The following is a 20235-nucleotide window of genomic DNA, read 5'->3' as shown; positions in this document are numbered from 1 at the left end:
TGATCAAGAGACATTGCACATTTGTAGGACTGCCCTAAAGCGTATCCTGCTTTATTGTTCTTGTGGATCCTAATAGTCACTATAATGTAACGTCAGGGTGTTCACAGTAAGACTTAAAACTAGCAGCTGAGATCATAAACTCATAAAGCGAGGTAACAGACACACACACACACACACACACACACACACACACACACACAGAGTTAAGGCACTTGAAGACCCATAAGCCAGTGTTTTCCACTGTGTTGGTATCCACTGTGACCTTTAAACAGTGGGTGTTTGGCATTAAAAAGGTTTTATACTTTCTTTCCTTCTGTTTTGGCTGATCTTTATTTGGAATAATCACACTTCACAAGATTATAATACGTATATATCGGTTGAAATATAATTTTTGTTCCCCGAGTGGCAAGTATGACTTCTTTTGTTCTGGATTCACCTGGGTAATACTTTACGTTGGACAGTCTTTTTCTTTCTGGAAACCCAGAAGTTAGTGTATTAAATTATTAGCTGTAAAATAAATTCTAAAGCTGATAGAACCACAGTCTTATGGGTATAACAAATTAGCAAATCGAACTGTGAATGTGTTGTAAGAAAGAGGTGAAGTAAGTGACACATGACTTGTACCAGGGAGGCTTTTCTCCACTTCCTTACAGTCACATTAGCAGTTCCAGACATGCTGATGAAGCGTGATTTGAAGTTTTTGGTGAGGTCATGTTGGAGGCGGTCCTGTGCTTGGACACACTGAGTCATGCTACTATGATAACTGTCCCCATTAAGAGAACTAAAGTTCCTCAAGCATGATGGCGTATACATAATGTTGAAAGGCATATTCTCGCTTTTATAGCCCTCATGTTGGATCATTGATGAATTAGTTATGCCATTTAACCCCAAAAAAGAAGAAGAAAGATTTTATGGCACCAATTTTTTTTTTTTTTTTTTCCCATCATGTGACTGCATTTACTGCTTCACTTGGGGACTTCCCACATTTATTATTTTGACATTGTGAAAGTTCTGGTTGTGAACTTTCATTGAACTCAGTGGTCAGAAGTCAGGTAGTCTGATAGCAGCCCTCAGAGTTTTAACTGCGCTTGTTTATATTCCCTTATAAAATATATTCATTCACCATAATTTCACTTTCTTCATCTTATTGTCCACACTGTATCATTTAGGTCTGCCTGACACATCACCTATTCAGGTGTCTTTATTTCCCTCAGTTCACCAGTCAGTTTAATGTTAGTTCATGATAGAATAAACACAGCAGTTATTCACATCTTTTTGTCCATTTTCACAAAAACTGTATAAAAACAGTAGTTGTTTATACACTTTTTAATGGTTAACTGATTTGTGATAATAGTTTCTGATGAATCTTAAATAATGCATTAAAGGAATTATGCTTACTATTGTAGAGTGTAGCCTTATCTTTATTAAGCTCCTTGTTGCTGTCAGATGTTGCAGCATCCAAATAAATAAGAAAAATGACACTAATAGTTAAGATTATGACAAGGATTATAAACTACAGTCAGTTGCCTCTCAGTATTATAGTCAGTACTGTGTGACATTTTTTTTTTTTTTTTACATAATTAAGGATACAAATCTTATTGTATGTATTTTTGTGTCTGTTTTCATGTTAGCGTGGTTTATTTTACTTTATTGGTACAGATTTTTGTATGGTATTATATGAATGAAGCTACAGCACAGTAACTAAGGTGACGTCATTTTTCTCCAGTTCATTTTAACAACACTAAACAAGAAATGCTATGAATAGCCATTCAGTGCATGCAATAGCTCTGTGGAGCTTTTCTCCTTGCCAGTGTATGCTTGCTTTACAAAGAAGTGAACTGTGAACATGTCCTTAATGAGTGCAAAACATGAGGGTTAATGAGGCTGGCTTGCTTCACTGATTAGCTTTATCAGCATCAGTGGCATTATTCATTCTTCGCTGTCCACCAAGTCTGGACATTGGCTCAAGGAAAAACTCTGGAGACGCAAGACAAACAGGAATCTCCATGGTTTGCGTGTACAGATACAGCCTCTGATGGATAGGCCAATCATAAATATGTAAATATACAGCACATGCCCACTTTTTTTTTTTCTTTTTTCTTTTTTTTTTAGCTGTTTGTTTGTTGCATTTCCATAGTGCTCGATTAGGAGATAGAACCAGCTTTCAAATCTGACCCAAACAAGTACATAGTTACTCACTATCAATAATCCTAATGTGTTGCTGGCAAAAACTTCCAGGTCCTTAGAGTCTTGTATGGTAAAATGAAATTCATGTCCAGCTGGCAATCAAATGAAATGGCCTCATTGTGTTGCTGCTGACTGAAGGCTGTCTAACTGGGGGCAGAGGTGGCTGGCAGACTGCCTGACTGGGTAACAAGCTCACTCGTGACCCATGTGACAATGAGTGGTCAAGTTGAGTCTGTAAATGAGTGAGCCAACATTCATTCCACCTCTGTCATCCAGACAAAGCACAAGGACGCCAGTGCCAAATGTCAACAGGATATTACCATAATTCTGTTTTGACTACCAGAGGATGTAAGCAAAGAGCCAGCAGTTAGACTGACAAGTCACTGTATCAACTTTTAATCATTAGTTACAGTGTTAGTAATTGCAAATTGTGTGTCAGTGTTGTCATTTGACTTTTATCATAAGCCACATACAAAGTGTTGAATAGCAACAAGGAAGTGTGTTGGTAATAAAATAAATAAATAAATAAAAAAAGCATCTCTACAGTGGATTCTTTTTACTGTAACAACTTGTTTTATGTTACACTAGGCCTAAATCCATAAGTTCTGACATATGGAAACCTGAAAATTGATCCATGACTTCGATAAAGCTGCCATCCTGAAACTTCCAAGGACAAATACAGTTAAACTGGTAATTTCCCTTGGTAGGCAATTTGGTAGCAAGGCAATACAATGCTGCAGTTGCATATACTTATTTGTTTTTGTTCAGTTTATTCCGATCATGTATTCAGAAGGTCATTTTAGGAAAAAAAAAGAAATTCTATATAAAATCCAGCAAAGTAAGCTCCAATATCGTTTCACTTATTCTTATTCGGTTACATATCAAAACACTGTTTCAACACCAGCTGTCCTTTGATGAACACGACCCTCCTCCACTGAGTTTCCACCTTTGAGAGCTTTTGACCATATGCCACATTGCAGCAGCCTGTGTTCAAGTCTGATCCACTGCCCTTTGCTATGTGTCTTCCCCTTCTCTCCCCACTTTCCTGTCTATTTTCATTGCTCTCTCTGTCCAGTACAGGCAAAACTACGAGGATCTCAGGGCTGAATTGGTGGTAGTGGTAATTTGGTCATCCAGATATGAAGTCTCGGTATAGACCCTTGTTTCATTTACTCTCATAAATTAGCCATTTTGACTCCTCTGCCTTCAAACGAGCTTTCTTCTTATTGGTTAGCCCTTACAAACGTAGGGTTAGAACAGTCGATGGGTGGAGACCAAACCTGTAAGTCTACAAAAGTCAAATTCGGGATATTAGGGATAGGATATCTTGCAGGTTTAAAAGTAGGGAAGAAAAGACTCTGAAGCATAAACCTTTTGTCCAAAAGGATTACTTGTACATACCCTGACTTCAGTATTTGAAACTGTTTGATATGAGCAACCACCAATACAATGGTACATATGAAAATAAGAAAAAGCCAAATAGGGTCAATTTGAAGTCCTGTGTTATGGCTCTCTTCCACAGCATGCCTTTCATTCTGTCTTCCTTCTCTCTCCCAGCCGGTCACAGCAGATGGCCCCACCCCTCCCTGAGCCTGGTTCGGCCGGAGGTTTCTTCCTGTTAAAAGGGAGTTTCTCCTTCCCACTGTCGCCTAAGGGCTTGCTCATAGGGGGTCATTTGATTGTTAGGTTTTTCTCCGCATGTATTATTGTAGTGTCTACCTTACAATATAAAGCGCCTTGAGGCGACTGTTGTTGTGATTTGGCGCTGCATTAATAAAATTGAATATTTTATTAAAAATGTCAGTCATGTTACGTATACTGTTTGGAAAAGCTTCTTCAGCCTATCGACTTTGGCAGTGATTACTTCTAAGGATGCTCCTTGATTTTTGCTGAGTCATTTGCTAAGTATTTGAAAGAAGTGTTAGTGGTAGCAGGTAATGCGTCAGACGTCGGGTTCTAATCCCTAAATGTGTTTTGGTGGTAATTTAAGATGCCTGATTGCCTCTTAAGTCTGACATAACAAAACTGATTGAGCCGTAAAAAACCTTTTCTTTCTTTCCTTTTTCTTTGAGCACCCACACAGTAATAGATATAGACGCACATTTTCTATATCTATGCTTCCGATGCTGATCGCAAGAAGCTTGATCAGGACTGGCTGGTTGTTCACATAGTCTCCCAGCTCTTAGTCCCCATCTGTGCTGGTGTTCAGACTGCTCAGTGGGATTTGCTGATGCACTGACAAGGAAGTGCTCCCTTACTGACTTCCTACTGTGGAATAATACCCCCTATGTTTGTGCATGTCCTTTTAAATAGCTTTTGCATGGATTTGAAGATTTGTATTGTCATATTGCATATCTTTAAAATGGTCATCTCATGCAGACAGCTCTGACTGTAAGCATGGATTCTCCACCCACCCACTTTTTAAGCCTTCTGTTTTTGAGTTTAAGTGTCAATCAAATTAAAGAAGCTGTGCTTAAAGAAAGAAGAGCTAAAACAGCTTGATACTTAATGAGCGTTTGTATCAAGACCATCTTTGCTGATTTATCTGTTTAATGGACTGACCGTTCCTGCTGTAGTGTAGTGAAATCTCTCTACCTTCTTTTCAGTGGGAGTATTGAGATGACCAGCCGGCATCCTGGCCATGGAGAGAGTACTCACTCCACGGATAAACAGCCACCTGCCTTCACACCCAGGCTCCATGTCCAGCGGCCTCTGTCAAAGGAGAACATTGCCATCCACTTCTCAGCCCTTGGGAAGGAGGAAGAGGAGGAGGAAGAAGAGCTATACTGTACAACTGTCTCCACTCCCTCAGCTGCCATGTATGACTCAGATATCGTGACAGCCTTAGAAGCAAGTGAGGAGATGTTTGATGGGGTGCCATCAGGCTCTGCAGCTGGAGCTGGTGTTATTCCTGAAACATCCAGACTTTCTTCCCCTTCAAGACATCACACTATCAATTCTACCACTCAGACTCTGTCCTCAGCCTCAACTTCAAACTCCTCTCCTACAAAATCTTTGAGCTTTCCCTCCAGTGACAAACCTTTTCTAAGCCTAGCGAAGTCCATCTCCTCTGATGCCGAGTCACGTGATGGGGTTTCCTCTATTCCCGCACCATCACTAAGGCACACGCATCTCATGAAGACTCTCGTTAAATCTTTGTCTTCAGACACATCCCAGGATTTGTCCTCTTCGTCAGCATCCTACCGTCTTCCAGAATCCCGCCTTAACCTGCAACTCTTTAAGCAATTTGCTCAGTCCCGGTTATCATCTGCTGCCATGTCATCAGCTAGTGATTCTAAAACTGCCCCCTCCTCACCGTTGACATCACCAGATAACCGCAGCTTCTTCAAAGTCTCAGAAGTGGAGGCACGAATCGAAGACACCAAGCGTCGTCTATCGGAGGCAATTTCTGAACCGCTTCAGCTGTTGAGTAAGATCATGGATGAAAAGAGTGGCAACTTAGTTGGAAGCAGCATTTACCGGCCCAAGGTACTTTCTGCCAGTGCCACAGAACTGTCAAGTCTTGGTTCTATCAATGGTCCAATGGAGACTAACAATAATTACTGCATTAAGGAGGAAGAAGGAACTGACTGGGAGGGTGAAAGCCCGAACAGACAGGCCTCTGCTTCAGCAGAATCCCCGCTGAGCACTGCCTTTGCCACTAAAAGTCCCAGCAAATCATCTTTGCTTTACATGTCTGCTCTAGCAAAGCAGGCAGAAGAGGACTATTGCATTCTGTCCAATGAGGAATTTGAGACTTTTACAGACACAGAAGGTGAAAGTGTTGATAAAACTGATAATACTGGAACCGGTAGTCTAACTAAAGTGCCACTAAGTGGTAGTACTGAACCCTGCAGCGAGGATGAATCTGAATATATTGAGCCCCTACCTAGTGTTCCATACTATACTCTCATCATCCTTACTCTACTCCTCTATGGGTGTTTTATATTGCCTCTGCCTAGTTATATTGGAGGAGTGCTGCTTGGGATTGAGCTGGGATTCCTTTTAGCCATTGGTTTTGTGTGGCTGGCAGGACCAAAACGTTCTGGAGGGAACAACATGGGACTTAGGCGGCATGGAAAGCTGCTCAATGTGACCAAGTTGGACATTAAGGAACCAGATATCTACAAGGTCAGTGAAACGCTTTTAACAGAGAGGAGCCAACATGGCTTGTTTCAGACAAACTTCAAATCACATAATCTACATTTATCAACACATTTTCTTTCCTTCAGGAAAGATTTGTACATAGTTACAACAGCTGTGCGATTTAAAATTTTTTTTTTTTTTCTTCTCAACAACAAAGCAAAAAAGCAGCAAATAAACGTAGAGAAGGATCCTAGGAGAACTATATCCAGATCAATTTAAAAGCCTTTGAATACAACAAGCCTTTTGTACTTTCAGTTGGTGGTTAGAACACATGGTTCATGGAGATACTTGGGTGACCTTTTCAATCACTGTAGAAATATGTTACATAAGTGTAGAGTTTACTCCATTTTCCAGGTACAGTGATTGATTTTGTCTCTGTGTTTGTGGCTCTTCCAAAAAGGTTTTTCTTGTTTGAATTCTGGAAAGAATATACAGTGTGTGAGGATAGCAATAGCTTTTCTAGTAAAACTACTTTGCAACACATTCCTTAAACATAATCAACTCCACGTAAAATCAGTATATCTTTGCAGGGTTGGATGAATGAGATACAGAACTACGACCCAGAGACGTATCATGCCACACTGACGCAGTCCGTCTTTGTCCGATTGGAGGGATCCATCATTCGACTGTCTAAACCCAACCACAACATCGCCCGCCGTGCCTCGCACAATGAACCAAAACCTGATGTTAAATACATCAGTCAGAAGATTTATGATCTTACATACAGCAAAGTAAGTAGTTACATGCATACATTAGAACAGAATTTATACATTCTTCCAGCTTAACTTTTTTTTAATGTATCATAAGTCTTTTATAAATTTTGAAATTGTTACCAAAAGAAATTTAAAGAAGTTAAACTTTTCAGTTTGGCTATTATCTTTTTTTGTTAACCAAACTCTTCCCTCAGGTGTATCTCGTGCCTCATGGTCTCGCCAGGAAGCGAGTCTGGAACAAAAAATACCCTATCTGCATTGAACTTGGCAGGCAGGATGACTTCATGTCAAAGGCAGAAGGTGAAAGAATGGAGGCCAGTGAGGGCACACGGGAGCGAGGAGAGGGAACGGGGGCATTCCAAGAGCGGAGATCATCATCATCATCATCTTCTTCCATTCTGACACTCTACCTATTTGGAAGGACTGGCAGGGATAAGGAGGAGTGGTTCCAGCGGTTTCTGTCAGCCTCTAAGCTAAAGGTGGGCTTGAAGAAAAGTTCCAGTGTTGTAGGACTTAAGAAGGGTGAGTAAGGGCTAAAAGGGCCGGAAGTCATTTATTCTTACAATATAGTTATGCTCTTATAGCAGGAATTCATCAACTCTTTGTTACTTTTGCTGTGATCCACAGCTTTGAGCTGTCACAGTCGCAACAGCAGCCGCAGCAGTCTGGATGAAGCCCTGACATCTCAGACCAAGTCAAAAGACTCATCAGTCTCTTCCACAACAGTGGGCAGTGCCAAAACCAAGCCTCTGCTGGACTACAGTGTCTACATGGGTTCCTTAATGCCTAAAGAGTCTGCAGTCAGCCCTACAGCTGCCAGCCCTGTTCTTCAGAGTCCACAGAGCAGCCCTGGAGCTGATAAGAAGGTAGCACATACTCATTTCACATTCATACTCGTAACACATTTCTCTCTAATTTCCTTTTTGAGGTGTTGTCTCATTTGCGGTGTAACCTCGTTGGACTAAACAGTGACTATAGGCAATAAAAAGATCATTCTGTGACATATAATAATACATTTTACATTTGCACATATCCTTGCAGCATTGTACCCATAGGAATTCCCCTTTGAGATCAATAAAGTTATTTGTATTCCTAATAAGAGGGGCACAATATGTTGTGTTGTTAGGGGATTGGGTGATATTTTGGAATCCCTTTTGGGATAAAAGGTTTATGTGGTGTTTACAGTAACTCATCTGCTCTGTCTTTAAGCTTCAGAGCACCACATCGGCTCAGGTGCAGCCCGACGGAGAAGCGGACGATTCGGTTGCCTGGGTGAATGCCACTGTAGGCCGGCTCTTCTGGGACTTCCTGACTGAGCCCTATTGGATTGAACAGGTCTCCAAGAAGATTCAGATGAAGCTCAGCAAAATACGGGTGTGTGGAACAAAGCACATAACCTTTTCCCTTTAGGACCGAGACAGGCATACAAGAGAAAAAGGAGTCATGATCAGCTTCCTGTTGATAACAGGTGTCTGGCCACACACAGAGAAGAGACAAACAAACTCTAAATGTCAGCGTGTGTGGTGCAGAAGCTCCATACCGGGTTTACAAGGAGAGGGAGAGAGAAAGAGGCACTGCATCATTTATTCTATCCCTTAACCAGCATTTTGCACATGTAGACTTTATTGGGCAGGCCTCCTCGGTATATTTTGCGTGTCATGTTTTTGTTTTGTTTTTTTGTTTTTCAAACCCTCCCCGCCTCCAAACATCCATCCACTCATATTTTGAAACTTCAATTGTTGTTTACCGGCTAGCGTCTTCCGTGAACTAGACGCCCACTCTAACCACAACTTGCAGCTGCACCATGCAGCAAACTGGCTTGTGTGAATATGTCGAAATCAAAACAGAAGTTGGAGACCCCCTCCCAGCCGTCTCGATCCTGACCCCCCTCTACAGCGCCACATGCAGTTTAGTGCAGTAGAAGAAGCTGCTCGGCCCCTCAGTTTCACTCTAATCCTGTCCCCCCCCAGGCAAAACCTATTTCACTTCATGAAAAATATTTTGACACTGATTTAGATTTTGAAAAATGATACTCTAACTTCTATATCTGCTGTTGTCAAGGTTTTTTGTTTGTTGTTTTGTTATTGCTTACTAAGTATACTCGAGAGTATCTTCAGCCAAATTGTATGCTTGTGTCTTTCAGTTGCCTTACTTCATGAATGAGCTCACCCTGACAGAACTGGACATGGGCTCGACCACTCCCAGAATCCTCAGGGCATCTAAACCCTGCATTAACTATCGAGGCAAGAGAGAAATCAATTTGGAACCATAATACACTTACACACACACACACACACAGTGAACAACTAAAAGATGCACTGGCAAACATGAGCTCTGTGCACTTTATTTTTTTTTCTCTCTCAGAAGACTCTAGTTATTGTGCAATATTTGCCACGGAGAACATTCGAGTATCTCGTGTTTTTAAAAACACAGCACCTCCACACAGGCCATTCATAGTCAGATAGCTATGCCCATGGTAGAGATAACAAAGATAAGGGGTAAAATTCTAATCTTTGTTATCTATAAAGTTACAAGTGGTTTGGTGTTGCTTGTATAAAGCTGTCACAGATCTGGGTTCCAGCTTTCAGGGGATTTTTCTTTTGTTTGTTAACACTTAATGGCTAATGGTGAGCTTTGTTATCAAGATACAGTGCTAATTAGCGCTAAGCAAAATACAGATTAGATATTGCAATTTTACTAACCATGATAGGATGACAGTTGACTGTTGGTGAGCAAAATCATATTTTGTAGCATGCTGTGAACATGTCTGTGATCTGTTGGGCATTTTACCATTGAGTCTCGCTGTCGGGGTCTTCCTCTAGTGGCCATTTAAGGAACTGCAGGGTTTGGCACTCAAACACTGGTTTCATTTCTTAGTTCTGGAGATGTCTCCATGGTACAAACTGAAAAATAATTTAACTTTACTTTTGCAAAATTGCTCCCTTTTGGAAATCTCACTTATGGAAACACAACTTGAATTAAGACATATTCAGCGTTTTTGACCATTTATAAATATAGACAGTTCTGTACCACTTAGAGTAGCTGTTATCTATAGCTGATATTGTCTGAACATCAGCTCTACTATAAATGTCACTGTAATCTCTTGTCAAACATGAATGTGACTAACCTCAAACGGACTGTAGCCTAGTTTTATTTACTGTAGTTTTCTAGGTCACATAGACAAGTTTTTCATAAGCAAACATGACACTATATGTCAAAGCTTTCTTTCTACAAAAACTCCTACTCAGATTTTTTTTGCTATGACTTTGCTTTTTATATTTGGTGGCAGACGCCTCTGCAGTCCAGACTTCCAGACTTTAAACTGTCAAAACTTTAGATAATGTCATTTTTAAAGCTTGTTGGACAAAAAAACTCAGAAATGACATTTTGCCTCATGACTGGCCGTGGGTCTCATTCCCAGACTTTTTGCTGTGACTAATAAGTTCACAATTCTGAGACTGCGCTCTCCATCCAAACAACAACAACACTGGCGATCGCTGTGCTAACTTTACTGAAAGCAACCCTGTCCACACTGACAACAAAAAAGAACTAGTTAAACTGGAACGACTCAGCTTTTTCATCTTTATTTAAATTTTTGTTGCATCAGTTCACAAGAGTTGCCTCAAGTGAGTTGGAATTTCCAAGCACGACTGCTGTTTAGTCCTTCTAGTTGTGAGGCGAGCCAATCAGAAGAATGTTGGCCCAGATCGAGGGCAAAAACGAGGGGCTGCAACAAGACCCAGAACAAATAAATAAGGATTATTTTTGACTGCTGCGCTAGAGTCCAACAATAAAAATTTGGAGCAGGAAATGATATAATATGTAGTATAGTACAGGTCTTTTTAAAAGTATTTTATAGCAGCAGTAGAAACAGCAACATATGCAAGTTAGGGCCACATCATTACCTGGTATAACTTCTGTGGTTGTGGTTGGATGTGGTTGCTGCTAATTATAAAAAAAAAAAATAAAAAAAAACCCAGAGGAGATAACACAAGTCTTTGCTAAGACCTATAAAAAGAAAAACTGCTCCATTCAAGAACATGCAAAATATAAATTTTTGTACTGGGCAGTAACAGCTGTTTATTCACTCAGTCTGTCAGGCAGGAGTCGGTTCAGTAAAGCTCACATTTTTCTCTGTTCCTCGAGTTGCTGCCAGATTATCTGACCAACAATACAGGAGCTCATAACCCTGAGCTCCTGTATTGTTGTCTTGAGTTCGGCTAACTGTATGGATGTATGAGTGGAACTGGTGTACAGTAACATTTGATTCATGCAAAAAACAAAAACGACAAAAAACCCTTTAGCAGACATGCTACAGACTGTTGTACAGAATACAACTTATTTAAAGCTTAAGGCTTTGTTTAGAAGTCTAAAGAAATTTAATTCTGTTCTCATATACAGCACAGTCCATACAGGCAGGTTGTACTTCACGGCTCTTTAGCAGGTTTTATGGTTTTATGTGCTCCAGATAAATCGAGGCTTAGCTATGTGAGGTCTTAGCTCTGCATAACTATGCATGTTCTAGAGCACAAGCAGCTTTTACATGAATACTTCTGTGACTATTCAGTAATGCAGGCGCACTGAGCTTTCCTTTCGCTTGTACAACGTAACCTTTGTCATTCTACATTCTGTAACTGATCTCTCTTTTCATCTGTTTCGCATGCACAATCTTCTATTTCTCTTCCTGGTTTTCTCTTCCCCTTGCTTTCCCTTTCATTTCATCTTCCTCTTTGTGCCTGTACTCACTCTTTTCTCATCCCAACGCTATGAGTCACTGCTTCATTTTCATCACTGCAGCAGCACTCACATAACTCTATAATAAGGGCAGGAATTGATTGTGTCTCCAGCTGAGATGGCAACAGTAGTTCTTGGTTCAGTTCCAGACAAAACACCCATCAGAAGTCTCTCTAAACATAATCAGTTTGCATGGAGCTCGTTTTCACTGATGATGTTGATATTTTGTCAGTTTTTATCGCACTTACTCCCCAAACAGCTAAGGTTGCCAGAGGTTTCTTTTCTTTATCACAGACAGTAAGTGAATTGACAGATATCACTTACATTCAATTAAAATTTGTGATTATTTTTTATTTTTTTTTATTTTTTTATTTTTTTTAGCTGCATTTCTTGGAGGTTGGGGGCAAGTGTTTTATCTTATTTTTATGCCAGGTATTTCAGTTTTTAGGAAACTTTCAATCAAAATGGTCAGTTTAGGTTTCCTTTGGAAATTTCCACTGGTGTTGTAGGGGCTGAATCCTTCAGGCAGCTCAGGTCCTCCTTTATCTCGTCTCATGCCGCTCCTTCCTGTAACAATCCTGCTGAGTGCAATGGATCGATGAATCTTTTCAGCTGTGCATGTGTGCATGTCTTGGCAAGCAATTGTATCTACGTGCCTGCACATTTGTATTCATGCATGTTTGTTGTTACATGCTTTTTTTTTTTTTTAATGTCAGTTTCTGATGGACACAAGAATACAAGTAGCCTCCCTGTATATGTGAAGGTATTTCTTTGCAGTTTGTTTGGTTGGGCTTCACCCCAATTAGGGAAGCACTGCTCTGATCCAGCTGCTTACCGAGGTCATCTTCTTTGTCCAGACTTACAAAAACCCTGTGCCCCTAACCCAACCTGCCTCAGATCACACCTCTCAAAATTGGTGGGTCCATCAATGCCCTCTAGGCTCAGCTGATCGAAGCTGTTCTTTCAGCCTCACAGTCTTTCTGACTTCCTGTCTATTTTTAACCAGCTGTTCTGTCAGACATTACTAACTCTCTGTACTTTCTGTACTTTCATTTGTTCCAGGTCCTTTTTTTTCACCCCCTCGACTTTTGGTTTTGTCTTTAACGGCTTTAACTCTGTGTTTCTGTCTGGCACAGCAAACTTATGGCATTATCTAGTCATTTAACACAAACCAACGGTATCAAGGCAGCAAAACAGTGAAAACAAAGCATGCAGTTTCAGTCCTGTGTGTACTTTCCCCACATGTCAGCTCTTGTTAATATCTGAACAAGTTTCCATCATAATTTTTCCATTTTGATAGTACTAATACTTAAACAGCAACAACAAGTATCCAAAGCCGAAATATCTGTATTACAGATGATTTGTTAAGTAACAACCTATATTAACATCCCAGCATGTTTGGTCTTTTTGACCAATCATAGCACTTCAGAGGCTCTAACAGTCAAAACCAGGATCATAATGTGAACCCTGAAGCTAATGGGGATCCATTGCAGCCAAATTAGCAACAGTGTGACGCGTAAGTACTTAGAAGATTTAGTCAGAAACCTCCCACTGGCATTTTGAATAACTTAGGGAAGCTTTGTTAAGACAAATTAACAGTGAATTGCAATAATCCAAATGTGATGGATATAAAGGCATGATCATCAAGCTCCAGTTCAGCATGACACAATGGAACTTCACTTGGCACACCAAGGATACAAAGTTTCCATTACCTTACCTACCACAAAAGTGTCGGGAGCACAAACAAGGACTTCTGTTTTCTCATCATTAATGTGGAGACAACTGTCAGCCATCCCAACGTCTGAGCACCTGTGCAAGATCTGCAACTTAGTCCTTAAAGGAGAGATATAACTGATTGTTATCTGCATTGCAGTGATAAGAAAAAGTGCTTGAAATGTGCTAAAGTCAGATCCAGCATCAACCAAAAAGAGCATTCTCCTACATCGCAATGTTACAGGACCTTTAGGGGTCAGTATCTTGCCAAAGGCATAAACTTGAGCAGCCAGGAACCAAACCACCAACATTCCAGTTATTAGAACACTTTTTATAAAGGTGTGGGGCCATTATCTGCTCCAGGACAGCTTAAGTGCACCTTGACATTGATTCTCCAAGTCTCTGTATCTCTGTTGCAGGGATTAAAGACTATTCTTTCAAAAGATATTTCCTTTTTTGGTGTTTTTAATGATGATGTTGGACAGTGTGGTCTAACACATTAGTCAAGAATCTTCCTCACGTATAGAACTGATGACTATGAAGGTCATATATCATGCAAATTACATTGCACATTTTTTTTCAATCCCAAAAATGTTTCGTCAAGGATTAAAAAAAAAAAATCACTTTTGTTTGATGGGGAACAAGTTGACCCACAATAGCTGTCTCGCCCACCAGAGCCCACTGTAGGGGAAAAAGGTTTCAGATTAGACCCTTAATTCATCCTGTTCAGATTTAAAAGCCTGTTCTCGATGGGCTGTTGTCACGAAGCTGTTAAATAACTACCCAGGGTGTGGACTTTTTGGCTCCCCACTGCTGTTCATCAGTTCCTCATCTCTCAAACTTTGCTGCCCTCTAGTGGTGCCAAGAGAAACAACACTAACAAGTTTATAGTAAGTCTTTGCACACAAAGACCATGTGACTCTGTTTTATGAGGAGAGAATTGGGGGTGGAAACAAATGGGGAAACATGGGGGGGGGAGAAGTCTGAGCATACACAGCCTGCCCCAGTCAAGCCAAGCTTTCTATGGAGATTTTTGACAAGTTTCTACTGTCAGATTACAGCAAATTTGGTAGTACAGAGGTAACAAGAAAAGAGGAGGGAAAGGAGAGCCCTGTTTTTTGCAGCCAGATCTCCCTGCTGTTATCAAACAGAGGCTTAGGGAAAAGCTGTGTGCTCTCCAACTGTTCCGCCTACGTTTAAAGGATGTCTTCCAGTTTTTCCCTTCCTTCTCGGGGTGCTTCAGTGTGTCTTTCTCATCTAAGCAGAGAGATCAAGAAAGTAAAATCAGTTGGGTTCCCTGCTTTAGTGATGCTTGGAGGGGAATGAGAGTTGTCACAGAAAGAGCAGCACAGCTTTATGAGAATAGTGAGAGTAAGACTGAGACGAGAGGTGGTGAGGATGACTGTGACCTGGAAAATTCTCAATGTTTTAGCTTCAAAATTAGTAATTATGTTTCTGTCCACTGTCACTAATAGACTCAGATTGGGAAGCCATTTTTTACAATATAACAGTGATCTGCAAATCTTACATTTTGCAGTTTCATATCTTACTTTTTTTCCCCCTCATATCGACCTACCTAATAATCTTTTCTTTTTTTTTCCCCCTCAGGTCTGTGGTTTGACCTAGAGATGACCTACAGTGGCTCCTTCCTGATGACCCTGGAAACCAAGATGAACCTCATTCGCCTGGGCAAGGAGGGAGAAAGCCTGCGCCCAGGCGAATTTGGCAAAGATGGGTAAGACAGTCGATCTCCACCACAATACTGTGTGCACCTGTTGGAACAGCCTTTGTTGGATTTAATGCAGAGTTTTGTGGGGGGGGTTTCTTCTGGGACTTAAACAACGCGTGTGGTCTTTAGTATCTAGTACACTGTCCGGTACCTCACCTGTTTCTCTCAGTGTTTTGTCTTTTCTGTCTCCTATACCTCTCCCCCCCCCCCTTCTTTTTCCCTGCTGTTAACTTTGGATTCTGCCTATATGGGGTTGTTAATCGGATGCATTTCTTCCCTCGGTGAGTGCTTTAATCAGCATCAGCTTTCATTTTCCAGTTACAGTTTCTCTAGTTTGGGAGTCGTCATTTCCTAATACCAGCTATAATCTCATTAGCTTTTACTTCATCTCTCTCCATTTTCATCCCTCAGATTACGTCTTTGTACTACAGAGCAGTAACATGTTAGTATGTTAATGTAAGTACAGATCAGGAGGCACAGATTCCACTTTTTTCAAGTCCTGGTATGTTGTGACACTCTGTACTACTGTCAAGAGTTATTAGAAAGCTCTGAAAGAGTAAAAAGTATCTGACAGCAGAAATAATTGATTTTCTGACATTAAATAAGGATAAGGTCATGTATTGACAGTCATCTGTGCCATCCATCCATTTCTCATCCAGTCACTCCTGTCAAAGGATCACTTTTCTTGTGTTGAGCAAACTTCAGCTAACCATACAGATAACCCACTGTCTAAAGACAAGAGAAAAAATAATAATCTTTCTATCTTCTGGCTTTAGTCAGCTCGGGGATTTCAGCAGCTGTCAGGAGACATTGGCCATTCTGCCAAGCATGCCAAAGAGGCATTTGGAAACTAAACATCACGTCTAAGAGTGATTAGACCACTGGGCCTGAACCAAAGTCGGCTGTCAAAAATTCCTCTGTCTCACAGTACAATCAAAAGAAGAACTGAGAACATGTCACATGACAGATACGGATACAGGTGTCCTGTCAATTCTTCCATTGCCTTTTGGTGTAAATGGTGCAAATTAAAACCACTGGTCTACAATATGAATGTTTGGGGATTCCCAAAAATAATAGAAAGGGGGCTTTTTTTTTTTTCAAGGTCTCATGAGGAAACAAGGTGTACACCACCTGAAAAATTGTGAAAATAATTTTCGTGAAGCTTTGTTTTTCTTTTCTTTTTTAGTAACTTACTAAGTTGTTTATTAAAACAGCGTTATAAGCATATGTGCATGTGAGTAATCATAGATGGCATATTAAAAACAATAAAAAACACAAAGCAAAACCGTTAATAAATGCATAGAAGCCAGCACATTACAATCCTCATTTATTTGTTCATGTGTTTCTAGATACAGGCCACGAACTTACTGCTTGGCTGACAGTGATGAAGAGTCATCCAGCGCAGGTTCATCAGATGAGGAAGACTCCTCAGATGTTTCCAATGATTTGACTGGAGCGGAGGGGTGAGTGTAAAGGGGCGTGCTTTTTGTAATCAAAGGACTGTAAATGTAAACAGGAAATGAGTGTTATGATTACTTCAGGTTACAAAAGTACTGGTTAAATTTAATTGGAACTGGGACTGTCTAAAAAAAAATGTATGTGTAATTCATTTCTGATAACTAATTCTAAAATAATTTCACCTGTCACATCTGTATTTATTTCACTAATAAAACTAAATAATAGAAGAAATCAAAATGAAAAAATAGAATTACTGGATTACAGGAAAGTTTGCATTGTTTAACCCAAATCTTCCTTTTAATAAATACAGCTTTGTTGGAGGACATAAATCGAGCAAGATCATGCGCTTTGTGGACAAGATCACAAAGTCCAAATATTTCCAGAAGGCCACAGAGACAGAGTTCATCAAAAAGAAAATGGAAGAAGTGTCCAACACACCGCTGCTGCTCACGGTGGAGGTGCAGGAGCTCCAAGGAACACTGGCAGTCAACATTCCCCCTCCTCCTACTGACAGGATATGGTATGTGATGAAAGTCTTGTCCTGCTGTGTAACCTGTGGAATGCACAGAGTGAAGGTGCAGGTTTACCAGAATGACAACAACACGTTTGTTGTAAACAGTTTTTTAGACTCCAGATACCTTTACCCTAAACTTAAATCCAACTACCTTTGTTTATTAAGTAAACTGTGAGGATACCCGGAACTGGTGGAATTACTCAGCTAAATAAATGTGTATTTCTTTATACAGTCTCTTACTGCCCTCTAGTGGTGGCCATATGTCAGTCGTTAGCCGTGATGGTGAGGGTGTTGATTGTTTTCTGGTGCAGGTATGGCTTCAGGACACCACCTCACCTGGAACTGAAGGCACGACCTAAACTGGGAGAAAGAGAAGTCACTCTGGCTCATGTCACAGACTGGATAGAGAAAAAACTGAAGCAGGAATTCGAGGTATCGTAAACACAACATTTCTCTTTAATTTTTGTAAGTCACTGACACAGTCATACTTCGGAGCACAGCAACATTTATTTATGGTTCCGTACAGAAGGTAGAGCTAAAAAGACACACTTTGCTGATGTGCTTATGGTCTTCGTCTATGTATGGATTTATGTATGCATATTAGTATGTAGGGTAAAGTGTAGAGCAAGGCAGTGATGCCAGCAGTTGTAGTCCTCAACCATGCGCACAATTATGACAACAGCAGATGGTGTTTAGAGGATTTGATGCACTTGAGACACATTTTTGGGTGCATGCACTTTTGTAATGGAGTGGAGGTTAAAAACAAGTGTTAACATCATTAGCTGTAGATTGTTACACAGTCAACATTTCAGCTCCTTAATTACCTTTTTTGGCAGTTTTTACTCATCTGGCATGTTAGTTAGGGAGCTGCTGCTACTTCACATCAAAGGGATTCAGTTGAGTGGGTTCAAGCATCTGACTAGGATGCTTCCTGAACACCTACCAATGGAGATGTTTCACTCAGACCCAAGACACACGGAAATCCCTAGAAATTATTCAAATTTTCCACCCATTTTCAGTCTAGTCAATTAATGCACTAGGAACATGAGTGCATTTTATTAATAAACTGGGCAAATTAACCACTTCACTTTAGGTTTCACGCTGAATCAAGCATATTAAATACTGCCTGTCCATTATCTCTCCATCTTTTAGAAAATCCTTGTAATGCCAAACATGGATGACGTGTGGCTGCCGATCATGCATTCTGCCATGGACCCACGCACAGCTGGTGGCCCTTTAGTTGGCCCCCCAGTGGACCCAGAGCCTTCCCAGCCAGAGAGGGAGAGCACCAGCCAGCCATGATGATTGTTTACAGTATTTCCTAACTATTACAGGGTCTTAGAATGGAAACCGGAGCCAAAGTAGATAGGTCTGACGCTACTGTAACACGAACACATTCCCATAGAATAGACTATGAATTCTACAAGAACAAGGTAGAGTCGACCAAATAAACACTAATGACAAACAAACTGTTGCTTGCTGCTCCCTTAAGTGGTATTTATCAGAGGATAGATTGATTTGTCTTTTAGAGTTTAAGGATGGACATATGAAGGGAGTCACGTTTGGCTCAAAACTGGGAGGGGGTTAAGCTAATAAGAGGAGAACATATAAGTATATAATGTGCTATGAACATGTCAATGTGAGAGCATTCACCACATACCTTACAGCCTGCACGTGATGAGACAGTGAGACGGCGCATGGTAGGCCTTTTTAGTTTAGAGACTGAGCAAGTGGTGCTCACAGCGTGATGTATGTAGATTTTTCTAGAGAAACAGGCGAAATAAATCAGATACTTGATGTTTATTTACCGAAAAAGATTAAACCTTTAAGTGGCTTTGTGTCAGCGACTTTTAATCAGGTGTTAACTTACAGTATTGATTTGTGCTGTGACCAGATCTTGAACACCCCGTTCACTTGCCAAACCCTGTTCTTTTTTTTTTCTTTTTCCTTGTTTTTTTTATTAATGCCGCTGATGCCATTATCCGTGTTAACATGGAAGAAATGCTCAAGAGCAAACATGCGTCATGTAGGAACTGTCGTTCACAGCGTAAATTTAATGCTTATGACAAGTACGCAACAAATAAGTGCAACGTTAGAAATGCTACATAGAATTTAAAATGATAGAGACTATAAGTGTATGTCTGAGAAGTAAGAGCCCTGTAACACGTCTGCTGAATGTACGTACGGGTGTTTGTGGCTTCAGTTGTTTTTGAATGGAAACGTCTTTTCTCCCGGCAAACATTTGACTGGGATATGCAAATTATTGCACAAATACTAATGAAGGTTTTCTTATGATAAACACTAGCTCACCTTGCATATCATTTTAGACATGTCCTATTCGATAATCGGGCTTACGGAGAGCTGAGTGGCTTATTTATCGATGCACTTAACAGTTTTAATTAAGATATGTGACAGTGCTTTAAAACGACTTTAACCTCCACACTGTATGTAGAAGGACACTTCAGTGAAGCTAAGGTACAGACTGGTTCATAAACCTATTGCCAAGAATGTGCACCCTTCTGGGGGAAAAAGAAAAAAAAGCTCTTTAACTGTGTTTCTAATCTTAACCAAAGTCCTTTAATTAGGCCCAGAGTTGGACTGCTCTTTCTGCTCACAGGTACACATCTTGTATTGACAAAGCGTTGTGAAGTGACATTTACAGATGTACTACAGTACATGCGTTAATGTTGAGGGGTTTTTTTTTTTTCCCTTGTATTTTGGAAGTCTAAGTGGGTTATGGTTTCAGGTTTTGTGTCAATGTTTTTGGTATAAAGAGAATTAAAAGAGAATTTTTTGATGATATATGTAAAGCTCATGAAGTTATTTGTATCTGTGAATTATTCATGACTTTTTAAAATTTACATTTTAATTTCAAAGCCAAATCCAGTGATTATGTGTATCTGCCTTATTTATAGAGCAAAATAAATCTTGTCAAAGCTTTTTATTGTTGTTTTTTGCTTTCTCACAATTTGGGTTGCAAATGCTTAGTTTATCTTCTCTAGCAGTGGGTCTTGTTTTCATAATAGAATAATAATAATTTG

At 40.2% G+C, this 20235-nt stretch overlaps 1 protein-coding gene across 2 annotated transcripts; it reads left to right on the top strand.

Moving 5' to 3' along the window:
- Positions 1-4944: 4944 nt before the first annotated feature.
- On the top strand, positions 4945-20134 carry LOC102311135 (testis-expressed protein 2; the record flags this gene model as incomplete). 2 transcript variants are annotated; one of them, XM_014340794.2, is given in 11 exon segments in its annotated part: positions 4945-6318; positions 6864-7064; positions 7241-7568; positions 7674-7912; positions 8256-8420; positions 9190-9289; positions 15102-15228; positions 16578-16685; positions 16991-17200; positions 17506-17626; positions 18347-20134. In XM_014340794.2, coding segments are annotated over 11 exon segments (3123 nt in total), but the record flags the coding sequence as incomplete, so codon positions are not given.
- Between the last annotated feature and the right edge of the window lie 101 nt (positions 20135-20235).

Source organism: Haplochromis burtoni, unplaced genomic scaffold (assembly GCF_018398535.1).
Source record: "Haplochromis burtoni strain Fernald_Lab_line unplaced genomic scaffold, NCSU_Asbu1 Contig_233, whole genome shotgun sequence".
Classification (NCBI taxonomy): Eukaryota; Metazoa; Chordata; class Actinopteri; order Cichliformes; family Cichlidae; genus Haplochromis; species Haplochromis burtoni.
Note: the sequence above shows the minus strand (reverse complement) of the source record. Positions and strands in the feature narration are given on the sequence as shown.